Source organism: Balaenoptera physalus (genome assembly GCF_965194825.1).
Source record: "Balaenoptera physalus genome assembly, chromosome: 16".
In the NCBI taxonomy this organism is placed as follows: Eukaryota; Metazoa; Chordata; class Mammalia; order Artiodactyla; family Balaenopteridae; genus Balaenoptera; species Balaenoptera physalus.
In genome coordinates this window covers 54,897,984-54,916,041 of record NC_138898.1, presented here as the reverse complement: position 1 = coordinate 54,916,041, position 18,058 = coordinate 54,897,984, and the positions used below count along the sequence as shown (strand labels likewise).

General features: G+C 54.3%; 1 protein-coding gene and 1 pseudogene across 5 annotated transcripts in view; one reads left to right on the top strand and one right to left on the bottom strand.

The window, feature by feature from the left end:
• Positions 1-900: 900 nt before the first annotated feature.
• LOC309644857 (small ribosomal subunit protein eS19 pseudogene) lies at positions 901-2,567 on the bottom strand (annotated as a pseudogene). Its single transcript has one exon. The product of its transcript is annotated as a small ribosomal subunit protein eS19 pseudogene (transcript).
• A 1,134-nt stretch (positions 2,568-3,701) lies between these two features.
• LOC309644836 (mitochondrial import inner membrane translocase subunit TIM16) overlaps positions 3,702-18,058 on the top strand; it is a 67,148-nt gene continuing 52,791 nt past the window's right edge. Inside the window, exons 1-6 of one of the 4 annotated variants that reach the window (XR_014254622.1) lie at positions 3,702-3,882; positions 6,254-6,350; positions 7,163-7,237; positions 11,469-11,539; positions 11,915-12,098; positions 14,907-14,983. Coding sequence is in view for 2 of the 4 variants with exons in the window: in XM_082428997.1 (XP_082285123.1) it covers positions 3,823-3,882; positions 6,254-6,350; positions 7,163-7,237; positions 11,469-11,539; positions 11,915-12,098; positions 14,907-14,983 (564 nt within the window). In the remaining 2 variants the exon portion in view is untranslated. The remainder of the gene's footprint in view (positions 3,883-6,253; positions 6,351-7,162; positions 7,238-11,468; positions 11,540-11,914; positions 12,099-14,906; positions 14,984-18,058) is intronic. The other 3 variants (XM_082428997.1, XR_014254621.1, XM_082428996.1) reach the window with 3 other exon arrangements.

Sequence of the window (18,058 nt, the reverse complement as noted above, 5' to 3'; positions counted from 1 at the left end):
ACATAATAAAATTTAACATCATAACTATTTTAAGGGCACAGTTCAGTGGTTTTAAATATATGTATAATTTTGTGCAACCATCACCACCATCCATCTCCAAAGTCTTTTCATCCTGTAAAACTGAAACTCTATACCCATTAAACTCCCTACTTCCTCCTCCCCCAGCCCCTGGCAAACACCATTCTACTTTCCATCTCTATGATTTTGAGTACTCTAAGTACCTCATAAATGGAATCGTACAGTATTTATCTTTTTGTTCTCAAGTTTCATCTATGCCTGATGAAATCTGCATCTTGCAGATTTTCTTTCCTTTTTTTTTTTTGGCTGCGCCATGAAGCTTGTGGGATCTTAGTTCCCCGACCAGGGATCGAACCCTGGCTCTCAGCAGGGAAAGTGAAGAGTCCCAGCCACTGGACTGCCACAGAATTCCCGATTGTCTTTATTTCTTTTTTTTTTATCTTATTTATTTTTGGCTGCGTTGGATCTTCATTGCTGCGCGCGGGCTTTCTCTAGTTGCGGTGAGCGGAAGATACTCTTCATTGCGGTGCGCAGGCTTCTCATTGCGGTGGCTTCTCTTGTTGTAGAGCACAGGCTCTAGGCGTGCGGGCTTCAGTAGTTGGTGGCTCACGGGCTCTAGAGCGCAGGCTCAGTAGCTGTGGCACACGGGCTTAGTTGCTCCGCGGCATGTGGGATCTTCCCGGACCAGGGCTCAAACCCGTGTCCCTTGCATTGGCAGGCGGATTCTTAACCACTGCACCACCAGGGAAGCCCCCAACAGTGTCTTTTGATGCACAAATTTAAAAAATTCTTATGAAGTCCAATTTGTCTATTTTTTCTTTTTTTGCCTGTACCTTTGGTGTCATATCCAAAAATTCATTGCCAAATCCAATGTTGTGAAGCTTTTTCTTTTTTCTTTTTTTTTACAAATGAGGCAATTTATTAACCCAGCATCATTTGTTCTAATGCTTCTTGTTGGCAGCTGCCACCTGTCCAGCAATTCCGTCCAGATCTCTCTGTCCGTGAGGTGTTAGTTTGCAGCCCCCATCTTGGTCCTTTTCCACCATTTTCAGCCCCTCCAGGGCTTGGAGGACACGATGGGCCACGCTCTTGGAGCCTCTGCTGAAGTGGCTGGGCATGACACCATGTCTCTGACACCCCTCATAGATCTTGGTCATGGAACCAACCCCAGCGCCGCCCTGGAGGTACAGGTGCAGTGTTGTGGAAGCAGCTTGTGTGTAGAAACAGTTCTCATTGTAGGGAGCGAGCTCTCTATGCTTGGCCAGCTTGACAGGGTCCACCCATTCAGGGACTTTCAGCTTCCCGGACTTTTTGAGGAAGGCTGCCAGAGCTCTGACGAACTCCTGCTGGTTCACATCTTTTACAGTAACTCCAGGCATCGTGCAGCCTCCAAGCTGCCAGCCAGGGGAAAGGTTGTTGTGAAGCTTTTGCCCCATGTTTTCTTCTAAGAATTTTACAGTTTTAGGTCTACAGTTGATTTATATTTGAACCACAATACATAACGTCTGAATGTCCCCGTACTGGAAGTTATAAGTCAAATACAGTTGATGCAAATAGGGGTTACTGCATACTGTAGAATTAACCAAGCAACCAACAGTAACTAAAGGATGGTAATAAACTTTTAGTAGGACTTCCCTGGTGGTCCAGTGGGTAAGACTCTGTGTTCCCAACGGAGGGGGCCTAGGTTCGATCCTTGGTCAGGGAACTAGATCCTGCACAAATGCTGCAACTAAGAAGTCCACACACCGCAACTAAAAATCCCTCATGCCGCAACTAAGACCCACTGCAACCCAAATAAATAAATAAATATTTTTTTAAAACCCTAACTTTTAGTAACTGTAATTCTAAAAACAATATCTGGTATGGAGATCCCTCAGAAAATTTAAAATAGAACTATCATATGCTCCAACAATCCCACTTCTGGGTATATATCTAAAAGTATTGAAAGCAGAGTCCCGAAGAGATATTTGCACAGCCATGTTCTTAGAAGCATTACTCATAATAGCCAAGAGGTGGGTGAACCCAAGTAACCATTGATGGACAAATGAATAAACAAAATGTGGTAAATACATGCAACAGAATATTATACAGTCTTAAGAAGGGTGGAAATTCTGTCACATGCTACGGCAGGGATGAGCCTTGAGGACATTACAATGAAATAAGCCAGTCACAAAAGGACAAATGGTGCATGATTTCACTTATATTTGGTATCTAAAGTAGTCAAATTCATAGAAACAGGAAGCAGAATGATGATTACTATGGGTTGGGGAGAAGGGGAAATGGGGAGCTGTTGTTTAATGGCTATAGTTCCAGCTTTGCTTGAAAAAGTTCTGGATATCTGTTGCACAACACTGTGAATGTCTTTAACACTCCTGAACTGTACAGGTACAAATGTTAGATTTTATATGTTTTTTGCCACAATTTAAAAAAAAAAAGCATAAGCGACACCTGCAGTAACTGAACACCACACGAACTCAAGACTGTACTGACGGTGCCTTTTCCAAAGCTGCTGGAATTCCAGAGTCTGAAGAGTATGTGCCATGGGAAAGCTGAACTCCAGTGGCTGCCAGACTGCTTGGAATTCCAAATCCCAGGCCTCAGTCAACCCTACTGACAGTCTATCTTTAGTTTATGGAGATCAAAGGCGCGCTTAACTCAGTAAGGGTAAATGTGAGTGGTCACATTTTACCTGTGAGAACTGAAAAAAAGAACTTGCATTTTGGAGTCCATTCGTGCCCATCGTCAGACTAAGCTTTCAGAGTTACCCTCTGGGCAGCCTGCTTAAGTTGAGGCTGTTGTCTGCAGCAGGCTGCAGAAGGCGAATTTTCACAGCAGCGGGACATTGCGATCAATCATTCGCATTCCTCAGATCAAAGTCCCCTTTCCAGACACGCCTGAGCAGGTGTTATGTCTGTTCTCAAGCAGAAAGCATATTCTGGAATCACGGAGTCAATTTTCAAAGCGAAGAGAAAGGCTTGTGGAATGCATCGCCCCAGGTTTGTCCGGGGACTAACCAATCAGCACCGGTTGGGCAAATTTGCTGTTTAAGAGATTCTCCATGGCCCTTATCTACTGCCCTTTCAGCTTATCTGTAATTGATTGATTTCCTTCGAGGAGTTTTGCCCTACCGCGCCCAAGGCCTGACTCGTCCTTATAAGGGGACGCTGAAGTCTCCATCCCCCCTCCTACCGAGCCCACATGACCTAAGCAGGGTGGGTGGGATGCGGAGCCTATAGAGTAGGTCCCACGAACAGGGATTTGCATCAGACCTGGGCTCCCCTCCGCTGCCACTATCTGTGTGACCCGTGCCAGCGGCCCGTCTCTCCCTGAGAGCGTTCCCAGTCTCCTAAGTGGAGCTAGTTCACTTCTGGTTTCCCTCCTCCCGGGGAAGGGCGTGCCCCGCACACCGGAAAGTCTCCCGAGGCAAATCTCTAGCCACAAAATCACAGCTGTTGCCCCTAGTCCCGCACGCTCGGCGGGACCGGGGGCGGACAGCGCGCCGCACGTGACCTCCGGACCCGCGCGGCCAGGCCTCCGGCATCGGGGCGGGGCCTCCAGGGGATGCCGAGCAGCGATTGGCCGCCGGGGGGCGGGGCCCGCGGCCTGAGCGCGGAGGGAGAGGGGCTGGGGGAGTGGCTCGGTGGACCGGAGCGGGCTGCGATTGGCCTGAGGCGCGTAGGGGCGTGGCCGCGCGCGGCGGTCCGTGGGTGGGGCGGGAGGAGGCGGGAGTCGCGGCTGCTCGCGGTGCACCTGAGAGCCGACGCCCGGGTCCTCGAAGCTGCGCCCGCTGCGGTCCCCGCCGCCATGAACCGCTTCAAGGTGTCCAAGTTCCGGCATATGGAAGCTCGGCCGCCCCGCCGCGAGGTGAGCCCGGCTGCCGTCGCCCCTTGCCCAGCGGCCACCCCTCCCCCTTCTCTGGCCCAGCGCGGGGACCCCCCGCCACCCGAGCCCGCCTGCCCAGGCGCGCCCCCTTCAGGCCCGGGCCCGTCGTCCGGGCCGTCCGTCGCCGCGCGGCGGTCAGAGCCTGGCGCTCCCTGGACACTCTATGGCTTCTCGATGAGCCCTGCGGTCCGCTGGCCCGGCCGCCTCGCACCGGGACCACCGAGGCGGCGCAGCCAGCCCAGTGGGGCCAAGGCCTGAAGCCTGCGAGGCTGCCTGCCTTCCCGGCTTCCGGTCGGCCTCGCTCCGAGCCGGGCGGCTCCTCCTCCCTGCCTCCCCGATCGTCCCTGCCCGGGGCTGGGGTGTGAGAGACATGCCCCTCTCTGCCCTGGTCTTGGCGAGTCCGGGTGTGTCAGCTGGAGAGGGGGAGCTCCTCGGCCAGAAGCGCGCCCCTCCCTCGGGTTTCCGCTGGCGCTTCCTCTCGCGGCTGGCGTGAGCTCTTCCCCTATTCGGGGTGATGCTGCCAAAGGCTGGGTGGGGCCTGGGAAGCCCGAGCAGGTGGAGCCCAGAGGAAGAGCTGAACCAGGTGGTGGGGGGGGCACCTCGGTCCCCTGGAAGGGCAGCAGGCCTGATGAGGGGTGTGCTTCAGAGATGATGCCTTCCTTGGTCTGCAGCGAAACATTATTTGGAAGGCTTGTGAGTGTCTTCCAATAATGAAGCCTAGGAACTGACCTCTGGTGACCCCATCAGGGACCGTCTCATATGAGGGCAGCCTGGAGCAAAAACCCGGTTTTTATCCTCTGGACCATATTTCCTGGGCATGTCCCATGTGCTGTGTCCAGCTGCTGGAACCACAGCGGTGAACATGACAGCATTTTCCTTCCTCTCTGGTGCTTAGTCTCTTGAGGGAGACAGCCAGAAAGCAGACAGGCATGCAAGGGCAATGCAGGTTTTAATAAGTGCACTGAAGAACACACATGAGGGGCCGGGATGAAGATGAAGATGCAGATGGATCTAGAGGTGGGGTTAACCTCAGTAGGGTAGTCTGGGAAGGCTACTGGGAGGAGGTGACATTTAAGCTAAGGCAGGAAGGGTGAGAACAGCCAGCCATAGGAAGAATGGGGTGAGAAAGAGCCTGGTGGAAGAAGGAAAGTGGGCCAGGGTGGATGGAGGGCAGTGATAGGGAAGCATGGTGTCAGATGAGTCCAGAGTGGGCCTGGAGAGCCCGAGGGCCACAGGAAGAAGTTCGGTTTTACTCTGAGTGCAGTGGGGAGCAATCGAAAGGTTGAAGCGGGTGTGGGGGGCTGGTGGTGGAGAGGTTCTCACATTTTCTTTAAGACCATTGCTCTTGAGTGCAATAATGCTTGGAGGGGTCTGGAGTGTACTTGAGGAGCTCTGGGGCTTGTTTCTGGGTGGACCTCAGTCCAACAAGGTAAACAGACAGGCATGGAATTAGGGATTACAGGGAGAGCTTAAAACGGTTTATATGTTAGGGAGATGGGAGAACAGGTGATGGGTTCTTTTCAAAGATATTTCCTGTCACTATATTTGTACAGTAAGCATGAATCAGGAGGGGAGAATAATGCAAGATGATAATGTTCTACCCGTGGCAGGTGAACATTGAACTAGAAACTTGGATGGTGGGGGTGGTTTCCAGGACACTGTGAGTGGGTGGGCTGGGAAATGTGGGTGCTCGATCGTCAGGCGGCAGGGATGCTGCGAGGTGCTGAAACCAACAGGAAACATTGGGACCTCGCCGACCTCCGTTTTAGAAAAAGTGTTCCTCTGCACCTCCACGTGTGGGGGTGTTAACCTTATTGCCTTTTTATGGGGGTGCATCGTTCACCTGACTGTGGGACTTCGTGGAAAGGCCTTTATTTTCCCCTCTCTGAGCTTGAGTGTTTTCTCCTGGGGCTTGGAAGAGACCCCGTACTTGGTGGAGGCCTTCAGCAATGCAGCTGAGGAAGTCAAGTCTGTCTTCTACCTTAGGTGCTTACTTCTCCTTTCTCTGCTTCTCTCCCTTTCAACAGAATCAAACCCCTCCACCCCCCGCCAACACACACACTGCCCAGTTAGCCTCTTGACTTTGTTCAGCCTGAGCTTCCTTCTGACAGCTTCCTCCCCCTTATTAGAGAACTTATTTAATAAGCAAAATCAACCCCTTAATGACAGGTTATCATTTCAAGGACATTTTACATTTTCTAAGGGACTGTGTGAGTGGGGACACGGTTTGATCCTAAGGAATGCATCTCTAATGGTGCAGCTTTAAGGTAGATTTCCCTGGATTATGCCGTATGCCCTATCCCTTGCTTTAGGCAGAGCCCTGGCCAACACGTTTTTTGTTCTTTATTTTCAGACCTGGATCAGTGACATTCGAGCAGGAACTGTCCCCTCATGTGGGAACCATATCAAAGCCAGCTGCAGCTTAATTGCATTCAACTCTGACCGTCCAGGTAGAGAGGTGAACATGGTTGTGGGGATTCAGACATTGTCATCCTAGGTAGGGTGGGGCCAGAGGCTTGGAGGGGCCTCTCAGGGCTCAGAGGTCAGCACCATGAAGGCCTTAGACCCCTGCAAACCGGTCAATGTGCAGTAGGCAGATTGACTTTGCTTCGGGCATTGCCAGCACACTTTGTATAAACATGTTGGCTTGGTCTTCAAGAGCTTGGCCTGGAGGGTGGGGAGGGGGCTGTCGCCTTTGTTTCCAGCTATCCTCATATGCAATCCACTCCTCGTCTGGGAGCAGCTGGGGTCAATACGAACGCAAAAGCTCCCTGTGTTGGTTGAGACTCTTTTGGTTGTCAGTGATAACTCACACCTCAAATTGACTTAAGCAAGAAATGGATACCTTTTGGTTTATAGAACTAAGAATTCCAGAGGTTTCAGGCCAGAGCTGTATCTCACTGTATCCTGACCTCTCTACCTGTTCCTCAGCTCTGCTGCCCTTGGGTGAGGGCTTCTTTCTCAGGTAAAGCTGGGAAGGTGGCAGCTGGTAGCCCCAAGCTGACTGCTTATGACCCACAGTGCCTTAAAGAGACAACCTTTTACCCTAGTGTCTTTGCGCAGTCGATGTCACGGAAGGCTCTTGTGTGGGGCAGGAACCGAAACCTCTGCCAATCACTCTGTCCCAAAGGGTGTGGCCTTACAGTTGGTGGAGGCTCTGGGAAGGTCCAAGGCTGAGCTTTTGGGTCTTGTGTGCTCTGGGAGTCCTGGGTAACAGATCCCTAGTAGGCCTGAAGTCAGAGTCCCCGTGTTTGTTTGACAGGCGTGCTGGGCATCGTGCCTCTGGAAGGCCAGGGAGAGGACAAGAGACATGTGACCCACCTGGGCTGCCATTCAGGTGAGTGGGGACTGGACCCAGGAAGCCTGGAACTTACCCCTCCCTCCCTGGGGCCAAGGATTCATACTCACCTGGTCCCACAGCCCTGTGGCTGGCTGGGTCCTTCCTGTTCTCCTCACTGTGCCTTCTGACAGACGGGGTCCGGATTGGAAGGCTGGTTCCTGGTTGAGAATTCCGGCCTGGGCAGAGAGGAGGGAAGCTGGGTGCTCCAGGTGGTCAGACTGGAAGGAGGGGGATATGCACCGGCCAGTGCCAGGCTCCAGGCTGATGCTGGCTCCCCATCACTGCAGAAGACTCAACCCTATGTGGTTCTTAGCCCTGTGTGCTCACCTGGAGCCCAGCAGATCACCTCTCACCACCAGGCATCCTCTCCAGCCAGGCTGCTCAGGGCAGTCCAAGGAGGGGGCTGGTTGGGCTGCAGGGCTGGAGATGGGCCCTCACAAAGGGAGCTTTTGTCCACCACTACAGCTGCTTCTGGGGGCACCCAGCAGTCCGTCTGGCAGCCTGCCTGCTTTGAGGGAACAGTTTGCTCTCCTTGGGCTACAGCAGCGCTGGCCCAGCTGCCTCCCCTTTCCCTGTCCAGCTGCAGTGGCCATGGGCCCAGACCCTCTGGACTGCGCTCCTGGCTGCCTGTTGGGCAGCCTTGGGTGAGGGAAGGGGGCTGATCCTTCGTCCCTGGTCTGGGTGTGCAGCTCAGTGTAGCGGTCCTGATGAAGATGGTGGTGGTTAATAAAATGACAGTAGTGAAGACTGATGGAGAGCTCCCCGGGTGCTAAGCGTGTATCTGCGTTTTCTCACCTAATCCTTTTTTAAAATTTGAAACAACTTTATCGAGTTATCATTTACATACTATAAACATTACTTGTTTTAAGTGAAGGATTCGATGACTTTTATTAAAGTTTCAGGGTTGCATATCCCACCATCCAGTTTTAGAACATTTCCATTATTCCAGAAAGACCCCTTGTGCCCCTTGGCAGTTAATGCGTTTCTACCTTGGGCGCTGCAGCCTCAGGCATCCGTTGATCTTTCTGCCTCTGCTGCAGGGGCTGCAAGCTACTGTGTGGCCAGATCTGGCCTGCTCCCTGTCTTTGTAAATAGTTTTATTGGAACACAGCCACGCCTCTTCACTGACTTACCGTCTGTGGCTGCTTTTTCAACAACTGCAGAGTTAAGGAGACAGAGACTGTATGTCCCTCGAAGCCTAAAACGTTTCCTATCCCAACCTTCACAGAAAACGTTTGCTGGTTTCTGCTCTACAGACTGGCCTTTTCTGGACGTCTCACATAAATGGATTCACACTATACATAGTCTTTCGAATCTGGTCTGTTACTTTTGGAATGATGTTTTTGCGATCCATCTAATGTTGTAGCGCGTAGACGAAGTCTGCTTTCTCATCCATTCTCATACCTCTTTTTTTTTTTTTTTTGGCTGTGTTGGGTCTTCGTTGCTGTGCACGGGCTTTCTCTAGTTGTGGTGAGCGGGAGCTACTCTTCGTTGTGGTGTGAGGACTTCTCATTGTGGTGGCTTCTCTTTTTGCAGAGCACAGGCTCTAGGCGTGCGGGCGTCAGGAGTTGTGGCACGTGGGCTCAGTGGTTGTGGCTCACAGGCTCTAGAGCTCAGGCTCAGTAGTTGTGGTGCAGGGGCTTAGTTGCTTCGCGGCGTGTGGGATCTTCCCGGACCAGGGCTCGAACCCATGTCCCCTGCATTGGCAGGCGGATTCTTAACCACTGCGCCACCAGGGAAGCCCCGAAGTAGGTTTTTAAATAACCAGTTTTTCAGCTAAGAAAACTGAGGCTCAAAGAGATAAAGAATTTAGCAGTGTTGGCATTGCTGCTGGTAAGCCAGAATCGGAACCCAGGTGTTTTTAGGCACCATGCTGTTTGCTTCTTGATGCTTTTTTCTCATGGGGAAGTGGCCAAAAGTTGGTGTTGTCTGCAAGGTGGTGGGCCCCCTGTTACTGGGGAACCAGGCTTGTGTTGGCAGATCGTAGCCTCACTGTGGCTCCAGCTATCCAGAGCCTTTCCCTGCAGGAGCAGCCTTGCCAGAAAGCTGCTCTGGGGGTAGCTGAGCTCCAGCTCCTCAGAACCTGCTGTCTGGGCACCAGGCACCGGTCTGCCCTCTTAGGTGCTGGTCGGGGGGCGGAACTGTGGTGGCCTGGGTTCTCGCTGCTGCCCTGACTTCGGGGCACCCTGCCTTCAGGGTCACCTTCTGCCTCTTGGCTCAGGGCCAAGCGGCCCTTTGGTCCAGGGGAGCAGAAGGCTGGGAAGCATCTAGAGAGCGTTGCTGAATGACTGGGCTGCGGGGTGGTGGCTGGGGGCCTGCTCTGAGTTGGGAAACACCATGTGTTGCGCTGAAGATGTAGGTTCTGAAGCTGGACTGCCTGCCTGACCCTCAGCCTTGCCCCTTCTTAGCTGTGCAGCTACGGGCAGGTTAGTTAACCTCTCTGTCCTCGTGTCCTCTTCCTCCAGTTGGGGATGACACCACAGTGCCATCCTGATGGGTCGTTGTGAGGATTTGGTGAGATAAACACACATGAAGGCCACAAGCCTGCCGGCACAACTGAGCACTCAGATCGGCCACATCACCACTGCTCATTCCCTTGGGGGTGCCAGCATCTGCACCCAGCCTGGGCCCTGCCCTGTCCCGTGAGGAGCCCGCAGGGTGGGGTGGCAGGGCTTCCGTGGCCAGGAGTCCAGGTTAGGGCTGTCCCAAGGTGTGCCTCTTCCCGTCCGCCCCTTCTCTTCCTTTTTTGTTTTTTTTTTTAATTTTAAAAATTTTGTTTATTATTTTTGGCTGTGTGGGGTCTTCATTGCTGCATGTGGGCTTTTCTCTAGTTGTGATGAGTGAGGACTTCTCTTGTTGCAGAGCACGGGCTCTAGGCACGCGGGCTTCAGTAGTTGTGTCGCACAGGCTTAGTTGCTCCGTGGCACGTGGGATCTTCCCAGACCAGGGATCGAACCTGTGTTCCCTGCATTGGCAGGTGGATTCTTAACCACTGCGCCACCAGGGAAGTCCCTGCCCCTTCTCTTCCTTGTCTCCTCTGGCAGGATGCCCAGGGTCAGGCTCTGGCCTGGGAGGAAAGTACCTGCTCGGCCCCCCTGGGGAGGCTGGCAGTAGGGATGGTCACTGTGCTCCTTGCTCTGGTGACTTGGGCCTGGCCGTCCTGCTCACATCTCCACTGCCGCCACACCTGAGCCCTGGTCTTGTCTCTGTCCCCCGAAAGCCCCAGTCTCACTTCCCCTCTGGGCTCTGGCTCACTCCGTGTGCCCCACCTCCCCTCCCGGCCCCCCGGAGCTGAGCAGTTCAGGTTCTTTGGTTGCAAAGAACTGAGACTAACTCCAGCTTGCTTAAGCCAAAAAGGGATTTGGGAGACTCTTGGGGAGCTTCCAGAACTGAAGGAGCAGCTGGACACACAGGCCTTAAGAGGGTCCTGGCTTGAGAGCTGACAGCTCCCTCCCAGCTGGCTGCTCTCCACCCAGGCCAGTCCCTAAGGTACCCTGTCTCTAGGCCTCCCATTCCTGGTTTAACTCCCTTCGGAGAGAAGCTGGCTGCCTGGGCTTGGGTCAGGTGCACTCCTGTAGGTGGGCCAGCCCTGGCTTGTCAAGGGGCAGAGAACTCCTAGGTCAGGCATGTCACTCCAGCTCCCTGCCTACCCGATGTCCTAACCTGTGCCACCCTCCATATTCTCCAGGGCCCACTGTGCCCCCTGCAGGAAGCCTCCCCTGACCTTGGGGTCCCCCCTGAGTTCACGGCCCGCCTCTTGCTGCATTTGCAGAGAAGTGTGTGTCTCCCTGTGGATGTGATGAGGGTCTGTTAGGGCTGGGTGGCCTCTAGTCTGCCCTATATGTGAATCCCGTCGGGGCCGGCGCTTGTATCCATTCACCAGAGCTGGGTTCTGGATTTTGGGCGAATGCAGGTACCTGGTGATCCAAGGAGCTTCTTGCCCCTCATCCTGCCAACCTCCCAGTGATGGGCCCTTGACCACCCTGGGATGCAGGGCTCTTGGGGATGTGTGTTGCAGGCAGGGGCCTGTGGCATTGGCCTGCGGTCTCCAGAGGTGCCCTCCCCTTGAGGACTTTCAGCCTGCTGCCGTGTAGGCAGAGGGGTCAGCTCAGAGGCCCTGGGCTGTGGTTCCGGCCTTGGGAGAGGGCACGGTGGGCTGGAATAGGACATTCCGGTGGGCCCACATCTGGCCCATGTCTGGCCCGTGTCAGCTGTTTCTCTCCCTCAGACCTGGTCACGGACTTGGACTTCTCTCCCTTTGATGACTTCCTCCTGGCCACGGCCTCAGCCGACAAAACGGTGAGTGGAGCGGCTGGAAGAGCTATTCCAGGCCTTATGAGCCACCAGGGCCCTGCTGGTTTGCAGTCCAGCCCCTCCTGCTAAGTTCCTCAACCCACGCCAGCTCCCGTGTGCTCCCGTGCGCTTACCCTGAGCTGTGGACATGACCTGCATTCTGCTGCTCGGCTGCCTGAGGACAGCAGGCCTGTGGTGCTGGGGGAGCAGTGCGCTTGGCTCTCCCCACTCCCACATCTTCCCCTCGGCCCCTAACCATACCTTGTGACCCTGAGCCCGTCCCCTCCCTTCTCCTGGGGTAGGGGGCAGCTGGGGCAAGGCTGGCTGGAGGCAGCGAGGCCCCACCCAGTCCTGAGCTCACGGACTCGCTCTTTCCTGCAGGTGAAACTCTGGCGACTGCCTGCCCCCGGCGGGGTGCTGCCCTCAGGGCCTGGGCTGGTGCTGGGCCCCGAGGACGTCCAGGTGGAGGTGCTGCAGTTCCACCCCACCGCAGATGGCGTCCTGGTGAGCGCGGTGGGCAGGACCGTGAAGGTCTGGGATGCCGCCAAGCAGCAGCCCCTCACAGGTATGGGCCACACTCACTGTCCCTCCCTGGGCAGCCCCGTCTGGCAGCACTTTGTTTCTTTGTTTCTGATTTTGGTAACATGACTTTTAAGACACGTATCAAAGTTTCACATGTACGTGATATATATACGTATATATGTATTTATGTATATATATGGGTGTGTGTATGTGTATGTTTGTATACGTGTGTGTATATATTACATATAATTTTACAAGGCTTGTTACAAACACCCCATCCCTCCCTAAATCCCATAGGCATATGTTTTCATCTCACTTAGCTGTTTTTCCTGCTTTTTCCTCCATATGTCTAAGTAACTTCCTTATACTGTTATTTCTTGAATTGTGTGACATTTCAGTTTTGAAAACAAACTACTGGTTTCTCTTCTAGGGGATGAGAATTTTGCTGTTTCTACATCCCCTCCCGCCCGGTGCTGCTTCTCTTATTTTCCCAGTATATATTGTCCTGGTCCATTTGGGCTGCTATAACAAAATCCCACAGACTGGGTGGGTTATAAACAACAGGCATTTATTTCTCACAGTTCTGGAGGCTGGAAGTCTAAGATCAAGGCACCAGCAGATTCAGTGTCTGGTGAGGACCTGCTTCCTGGTTCACAGATGGCCGTCCTCTGGCTGTGTCCTCACGTGGCAGCAGGGGTGAGGGAGCTCTCTGGGGCCTCTTTTATAAGAGACCTAATACCCTTCATGGGACTCCACCCTCATGACCTTATCACCTCCCAGAGGCCCTGCCTCTGGATTCCATCCCAGTGGGAGTTAGGTTTCAACATGTGAATTTGGGGGGCACACACTCAGACCACTTGTAGATGGTGACAACTTTGGGTCAGATTCCTCAGTATTTGAATGGTTATGACCCTGCAGTGTGACCCACAGCAGAACCCAGGTGTTTTCTGTGGCAGCATCACCAAATCCTTTCTTCAGAGTCCTCCTTGACAGGTTCAAGGTAAAGAAAGACATGAGGCTCAGAGAACTGAAGGATGGACTTGCCCCACCGTGCTCTGCAGAGTGTCCAGGGTGGGTGAGGCTCACCATGGTGATACCCCCACTTCTGGGGCTGGGACCAAGGGCCGACAGTGTAACGGGGTGTCTGAGGGACTCCCTCCTGACAGCATCTGTTGCTGAGGAGTCAGCCAGCGCCCATCATGGAGCTGTCTTGTGCCACAGGGGACATGAAATTCAAGGTGCAGGCCTTGTCCCCAAAGTGCTGCTGGTGCAGTGGAGGAGACCACCCTAACCTGGTGCAGGCCACCCGGCAGTGTGTCATCAGAGAGTCACCCCAGCTGTAACTAGCATCTCTCAAGCCCTTCTCGTGTGCCCAGCGCTGTGCTGAGGGCTTCACGTGGGGGGGTGTTGCTGTTCCCGTGCTACAGGTGAGGTTAAATAACTTAACCAAGGCCACAGTGCAAGCAGGTGACAGGGCCAGGATTAACCTCGGGGGAGTAGACCTTGTCATAGTAGTTTCTTATTGCTACAGAAAGAATTACCCCGAAACCTGGAGGCTTATAACAGCTGGTAACATTTATCATCTCACAGTTTCTGAATGTCAGGGATTTGGGAGCAGCTAAGCTGGGTGGTTCCGGCTCAGGGCTCCTCATGAGGTTGGGGCTGAGCTGTCAGCTGGGGCTGCTGTCACCTGAAGGCTGGACTGGGGTGGAGGGATCCGCTTCCTAAGTGGTTCACGCACACAGTGCCGGCTGTGGGAAGGAGGCCTTGGTTCTCCCCCATGGGTCTCTCTGTGGGCTGCTTGAGCGCCCTCACTGCATGGCAGCTGCTTCCCCTGGTGGACAGTCCAAGAGAGGCAGCAAGGAGGAGGCCATGGTGCCATTTACGCCCCAGCTTTGGAAGGCACAGGCTCTCCGTTAGAAGCAAGTTTCTGAGTCCTGCTCACACTCAAGATGAAGGGAATCGGGCCCTACATTTTGAAAGGACGTGTTTTCTAGGGCTGTCGTAACGGAGTACCACAAGCAAATTTATTGTCTCACAATTCTGGGGACCAGAAGTCCAAAATTAAAGTGTTGGCAGGGTTGGTTCCTTTTGAGCTGCAAGGGAGAATCTGTTCCAGGTCCCCTTCTCAGCTTCTGTGGCTTCAGGTGTTTCTTGGGGCATGTCGATGGCCATCTTCCCTCTGTTCACATCATCTTCTCTCTGTGCTTGCATCTTCTCTCTGATTTCCCTTTTCACAAGGACACCGTTCATACTGGATTAGGGTCCATTCTAGCAATATCAGCTTAACTTGATCATCATCTCAGTTCTCCCCGGTGGATCATCTGCAAAGACCCTATTTCCAAATAAAGTCACCTTCACAGGTGCTGAGGGTTAGGACTTCAGCATCTTTTTGTGGGGGACACAATTCGGTCTATAATACGAGGAGTGTCAAAGAATTTGTGGACACGTTTTAAAACTGTCACGCTGTGGGGGGAGGGAATGGGGATGGCCCGAGTAGGGGCCCAGGGCGGGTGTGTGTTTGACACGTCCATGGTCTGCGGGGATTGGGGGGATGTTGGTGACTGAGCAGAGCGGGGTGGCCCAGGAGCAGGGAGCCTGGGAAGGGAGTGGGAGTGCGGCCTGAGGAGGGCAGGGCTGAAGGAAGCACCCCCCCTCAAAAGCACCCCCCCAGTCTGGGAGGAGCTGCTGCCCTTGCTCCTCTGCCTGAAGCACCCTCACTGCTGCTGCCCCTTTCCCTGAATTACCCCCAAGCCAGGCCTGCCTGCACCCGCTTCCCTGATGCCCTCATTGCGTGGGACAGGGCTGGGGGGACCCTGGACCCCTCCTGACCTTGGCTGCTTCTCTGCAGAGCTGGCGGCCCACGGGGACCTGGTGCTGGGTGCCACCTGGAGCCGGGACGGAGCCCTGGTGGGCACGACATGTAAGGTAAGGGTGGGCGGTGAGACTCGAGTAAGTGCCTGTGGGGGGCCTGAGGCATGCCCAGCTCTGCCAGGGCCGTCGTGTCGCAGAGCCCGTGTCCTGGGCTGTACCTGTCAGACTCGGCAGTACTTGTGGGGCAGCAGCAAACCGAGGCCAGGATGGGTGTTCACCTTCCTTGTCCTCATGCCTCTGGCTCATACCTGTCTCTTGAAGCCCCCACCCCACTAAAGAAAGCCCCACACTGGACCTCTGGGGCTCCCAACACCACCCTCAGCCAGCCTCACCTGGCTGCCTGGCTGCTTTGTCCAAACTGCCTGCCTCTCCGTGAGGGTCGTGTTAGGCAGCGTCCACAAGCTGGGCACTGTGCTGGCCCTCCGGCCAGTCAGAAGGTCTCAGGGTCCTCGGTGATGCCAGTTCCTGTGCCCACTGAGTCCTGTGCTAGTGGGGGTGGCCGATGTGGGTCCAGGGATTGTACAGATAAAAGGATAATTGTGACCCAGGCTGTGAAAGAGGGACATGAGGTGCTTTGAGTGGTTGGAGAGGCCAGGGGAGGCTTGGCCTCCAGCAAGGGCTGTAAGGGAAGGGTTCATGGTGCGGGGCAGGGGGAGCGTGCTGGGGGCAGAGAGCAGAGCTGCGTACACAGGGTCGCGCTTGTTACTACAGAAGCAACGGGAAAGCACTGGAGTGTTTTTAAAGCCAGAGGTGGGTGGCTGAGGTGTGAGGCGAGCAGATCTGCATTTTGAGGCTCCCCTGCTGCAGTGTGGACAGAGAATTGCAGAGGGGACGAGGGAGCTGCGGGGTTGGTGGTGGGCTGTGTGTGAGGGGTGGGGGGTCCCGAGGCCGGCTCCTGGGTTACAGGCTGGAGGAGGCCTGCCACCGAGACTGGGCACTCCCCAGGTTGGAGGTGCCGGGGAGGTCTGGGCGGAGGTGTCAGTTGAGTTCGTGCGCTTGGCTGTGGGCAGTGGTCTGAGTGGAAGGTGGAGGCCTGGGTGGCGTCTGTGTTTATGTGGCACCTGCAGAGGGACGAGAGTGCCCTGAGTGGGAGAGAATGGTTGAGAGCAGAGGCAGAGGGAGCCTGAGGAAGGACCAGAACCTGCGAGGAGACGGGGGAGCGCCTGGTGGGAGGAAGGAAGCCCTGAGACCCAGGCTAGAGGGCGTCCAGGGAACACGGGGAGGGGTCTGAGAAGACGCGGCTGACACATACCTGTGGATTTGGGTCGGGAGACCTTCAGGAGCTTGCAGGGTGTCTGCTGCCTGAAGCCACATGTGAAGGAAGGTGGGAGGCGAGGAAGGAGCCTGCAAGGGCTCTTCCAGGAAGCGTGGCCGCGGAGGGGTGGGGACCAGAGCTGGCTGGGGTGGGGTTGACACCTCTGAAGAGAAAACGTGGGGCCTGCATACACGGGAGGATCCTGTTTCCCACTTTCTCTTCTCTCTGCCTTCTTGGAAGCCCCATTTCCTGATCTTCATCCACTTTTTCCCCCTGTTTGGTTTATTGAACAGTAGGCTCCAGACATTGGCCTGAGCTCTGGGGGTCCAGAGGTAAATCAGACGGGGCTACTGTCCCCTTAGGTCCCTAAGGAGCCGTGCTCGAGGGCAAGGCAGTCACATGGTTCCCTTGCTCGGGCATACGATGGTGACACAGCTTCCCAGAGACAGTGAGGTCGGGGCTACCCGTACTGAGGAGGGGACAGGTGTCCCAGGCAGAGGGACCAGCCTGGACAGAGTCCTGTGTTTGGGCTGTGACCTCCTCCTCCACTGAGAAACCCCCTCTGTGCTGTCTCCACAGCGTGTGTGTGTGTTTGTGTGTATGTGTGTGTATGTGTGAGTGAGTGAGAGAGAGAGACAGAATGAGACAGGATGGGAGCGAGGAGGAAGCTGGAAGGGAATTGTCACGGGAGGTGTTTTCTTTTGATCACCCAAGCATAGTAGTTTATGCTTGTTTTACAAATTTTGGAGAGCAGTGAAAAAGTGAAGGGAAAAAAAAAAAAAAGTCACCTGTAACCCTTCCACCCAGGGACAGGGCCTGTCACCATTTTGACGTCTTTCTCTCTATGCTTTTTCTGTACGTGTAGGAATCATACTCTCCATGTTAGTTTATCCTGCACTTTTTTTTTTTTTTTAATTATTTATTTATTTATGGCTGCGTTGGGTCTTCGTTGCTGCACGTGGGCTTTCTCTAGTTGCGGCGAGCGGGGGCTACTCTTCGTTGCGGTGCGCGGGCTTCTCATTGCGGTGGCCTCTCCCGTTGTGGGGCACGGGCTCTAGGCATGCGAGCTTCAGTAGTTGTGGCACTTGGGCTCAGTAGTTGTGGCTCGCGGGCTCCAGAGCTCAGGCTCAGCAGCTGTGGCACACGAGCCTAGTTGCTCCGCGGCATGTGGGATCTTCCCGGACCAGGGCTCTAACCCATGTCCCCTGCATAGGCAGGCGGATTCCCAACCACTGTGCCACCAGGGAAGTCCTGTCCTGCACTTTTTTTGTTCCACATAATAAACATTTTCTCTAATTCATCAAAAATTTAATAAATGTCATGGGAAATATTTAATCATATAGATTCACAGTTTTCTCAGTGGAGCTCCTACTCTCAGAAGTGTGGATTACTTCCAGTTTATGTCACTGTGTTATAAGCTGTAATGTTTGAATGTATTTGTATATAGGGTTTTTCTCTGCCTTCTCTGTGAGTTTCTTAGCCTAGAGCAGGGGCAGACTTTTTCTGTGAAGGGCCAGATAGTAGATGCTTTGGGTTTTGCAGGCCAGGCTGTCTCTGTCAGTGCACCTTGTAGCAGAGCAGCAGCCATGGGCAGTACATAAATGAGGGACGTAGCTGTGTCCCAGTAAAACTGCATTGGTAGAACCAGGTCTCAGGCTGGATGTGGCCCGTGTGCCTTAGAGCTTGCCCACCCCCACCTAGATTCCTATGAGGGGTGTTGCTGGCTGCAGGCTGTGAAGATTCTTAAGGTGGTTGATACATTTTAGCCAGCGGCTTTCCAGAGGAGGCGGCCCTGGGGCTGTTCTGTGAACGCCTTGGGCTCCAGCTTGGTCTTTGGGGGGAGACATGTGTCCGTGGGTACGCAGTCAGCCCTC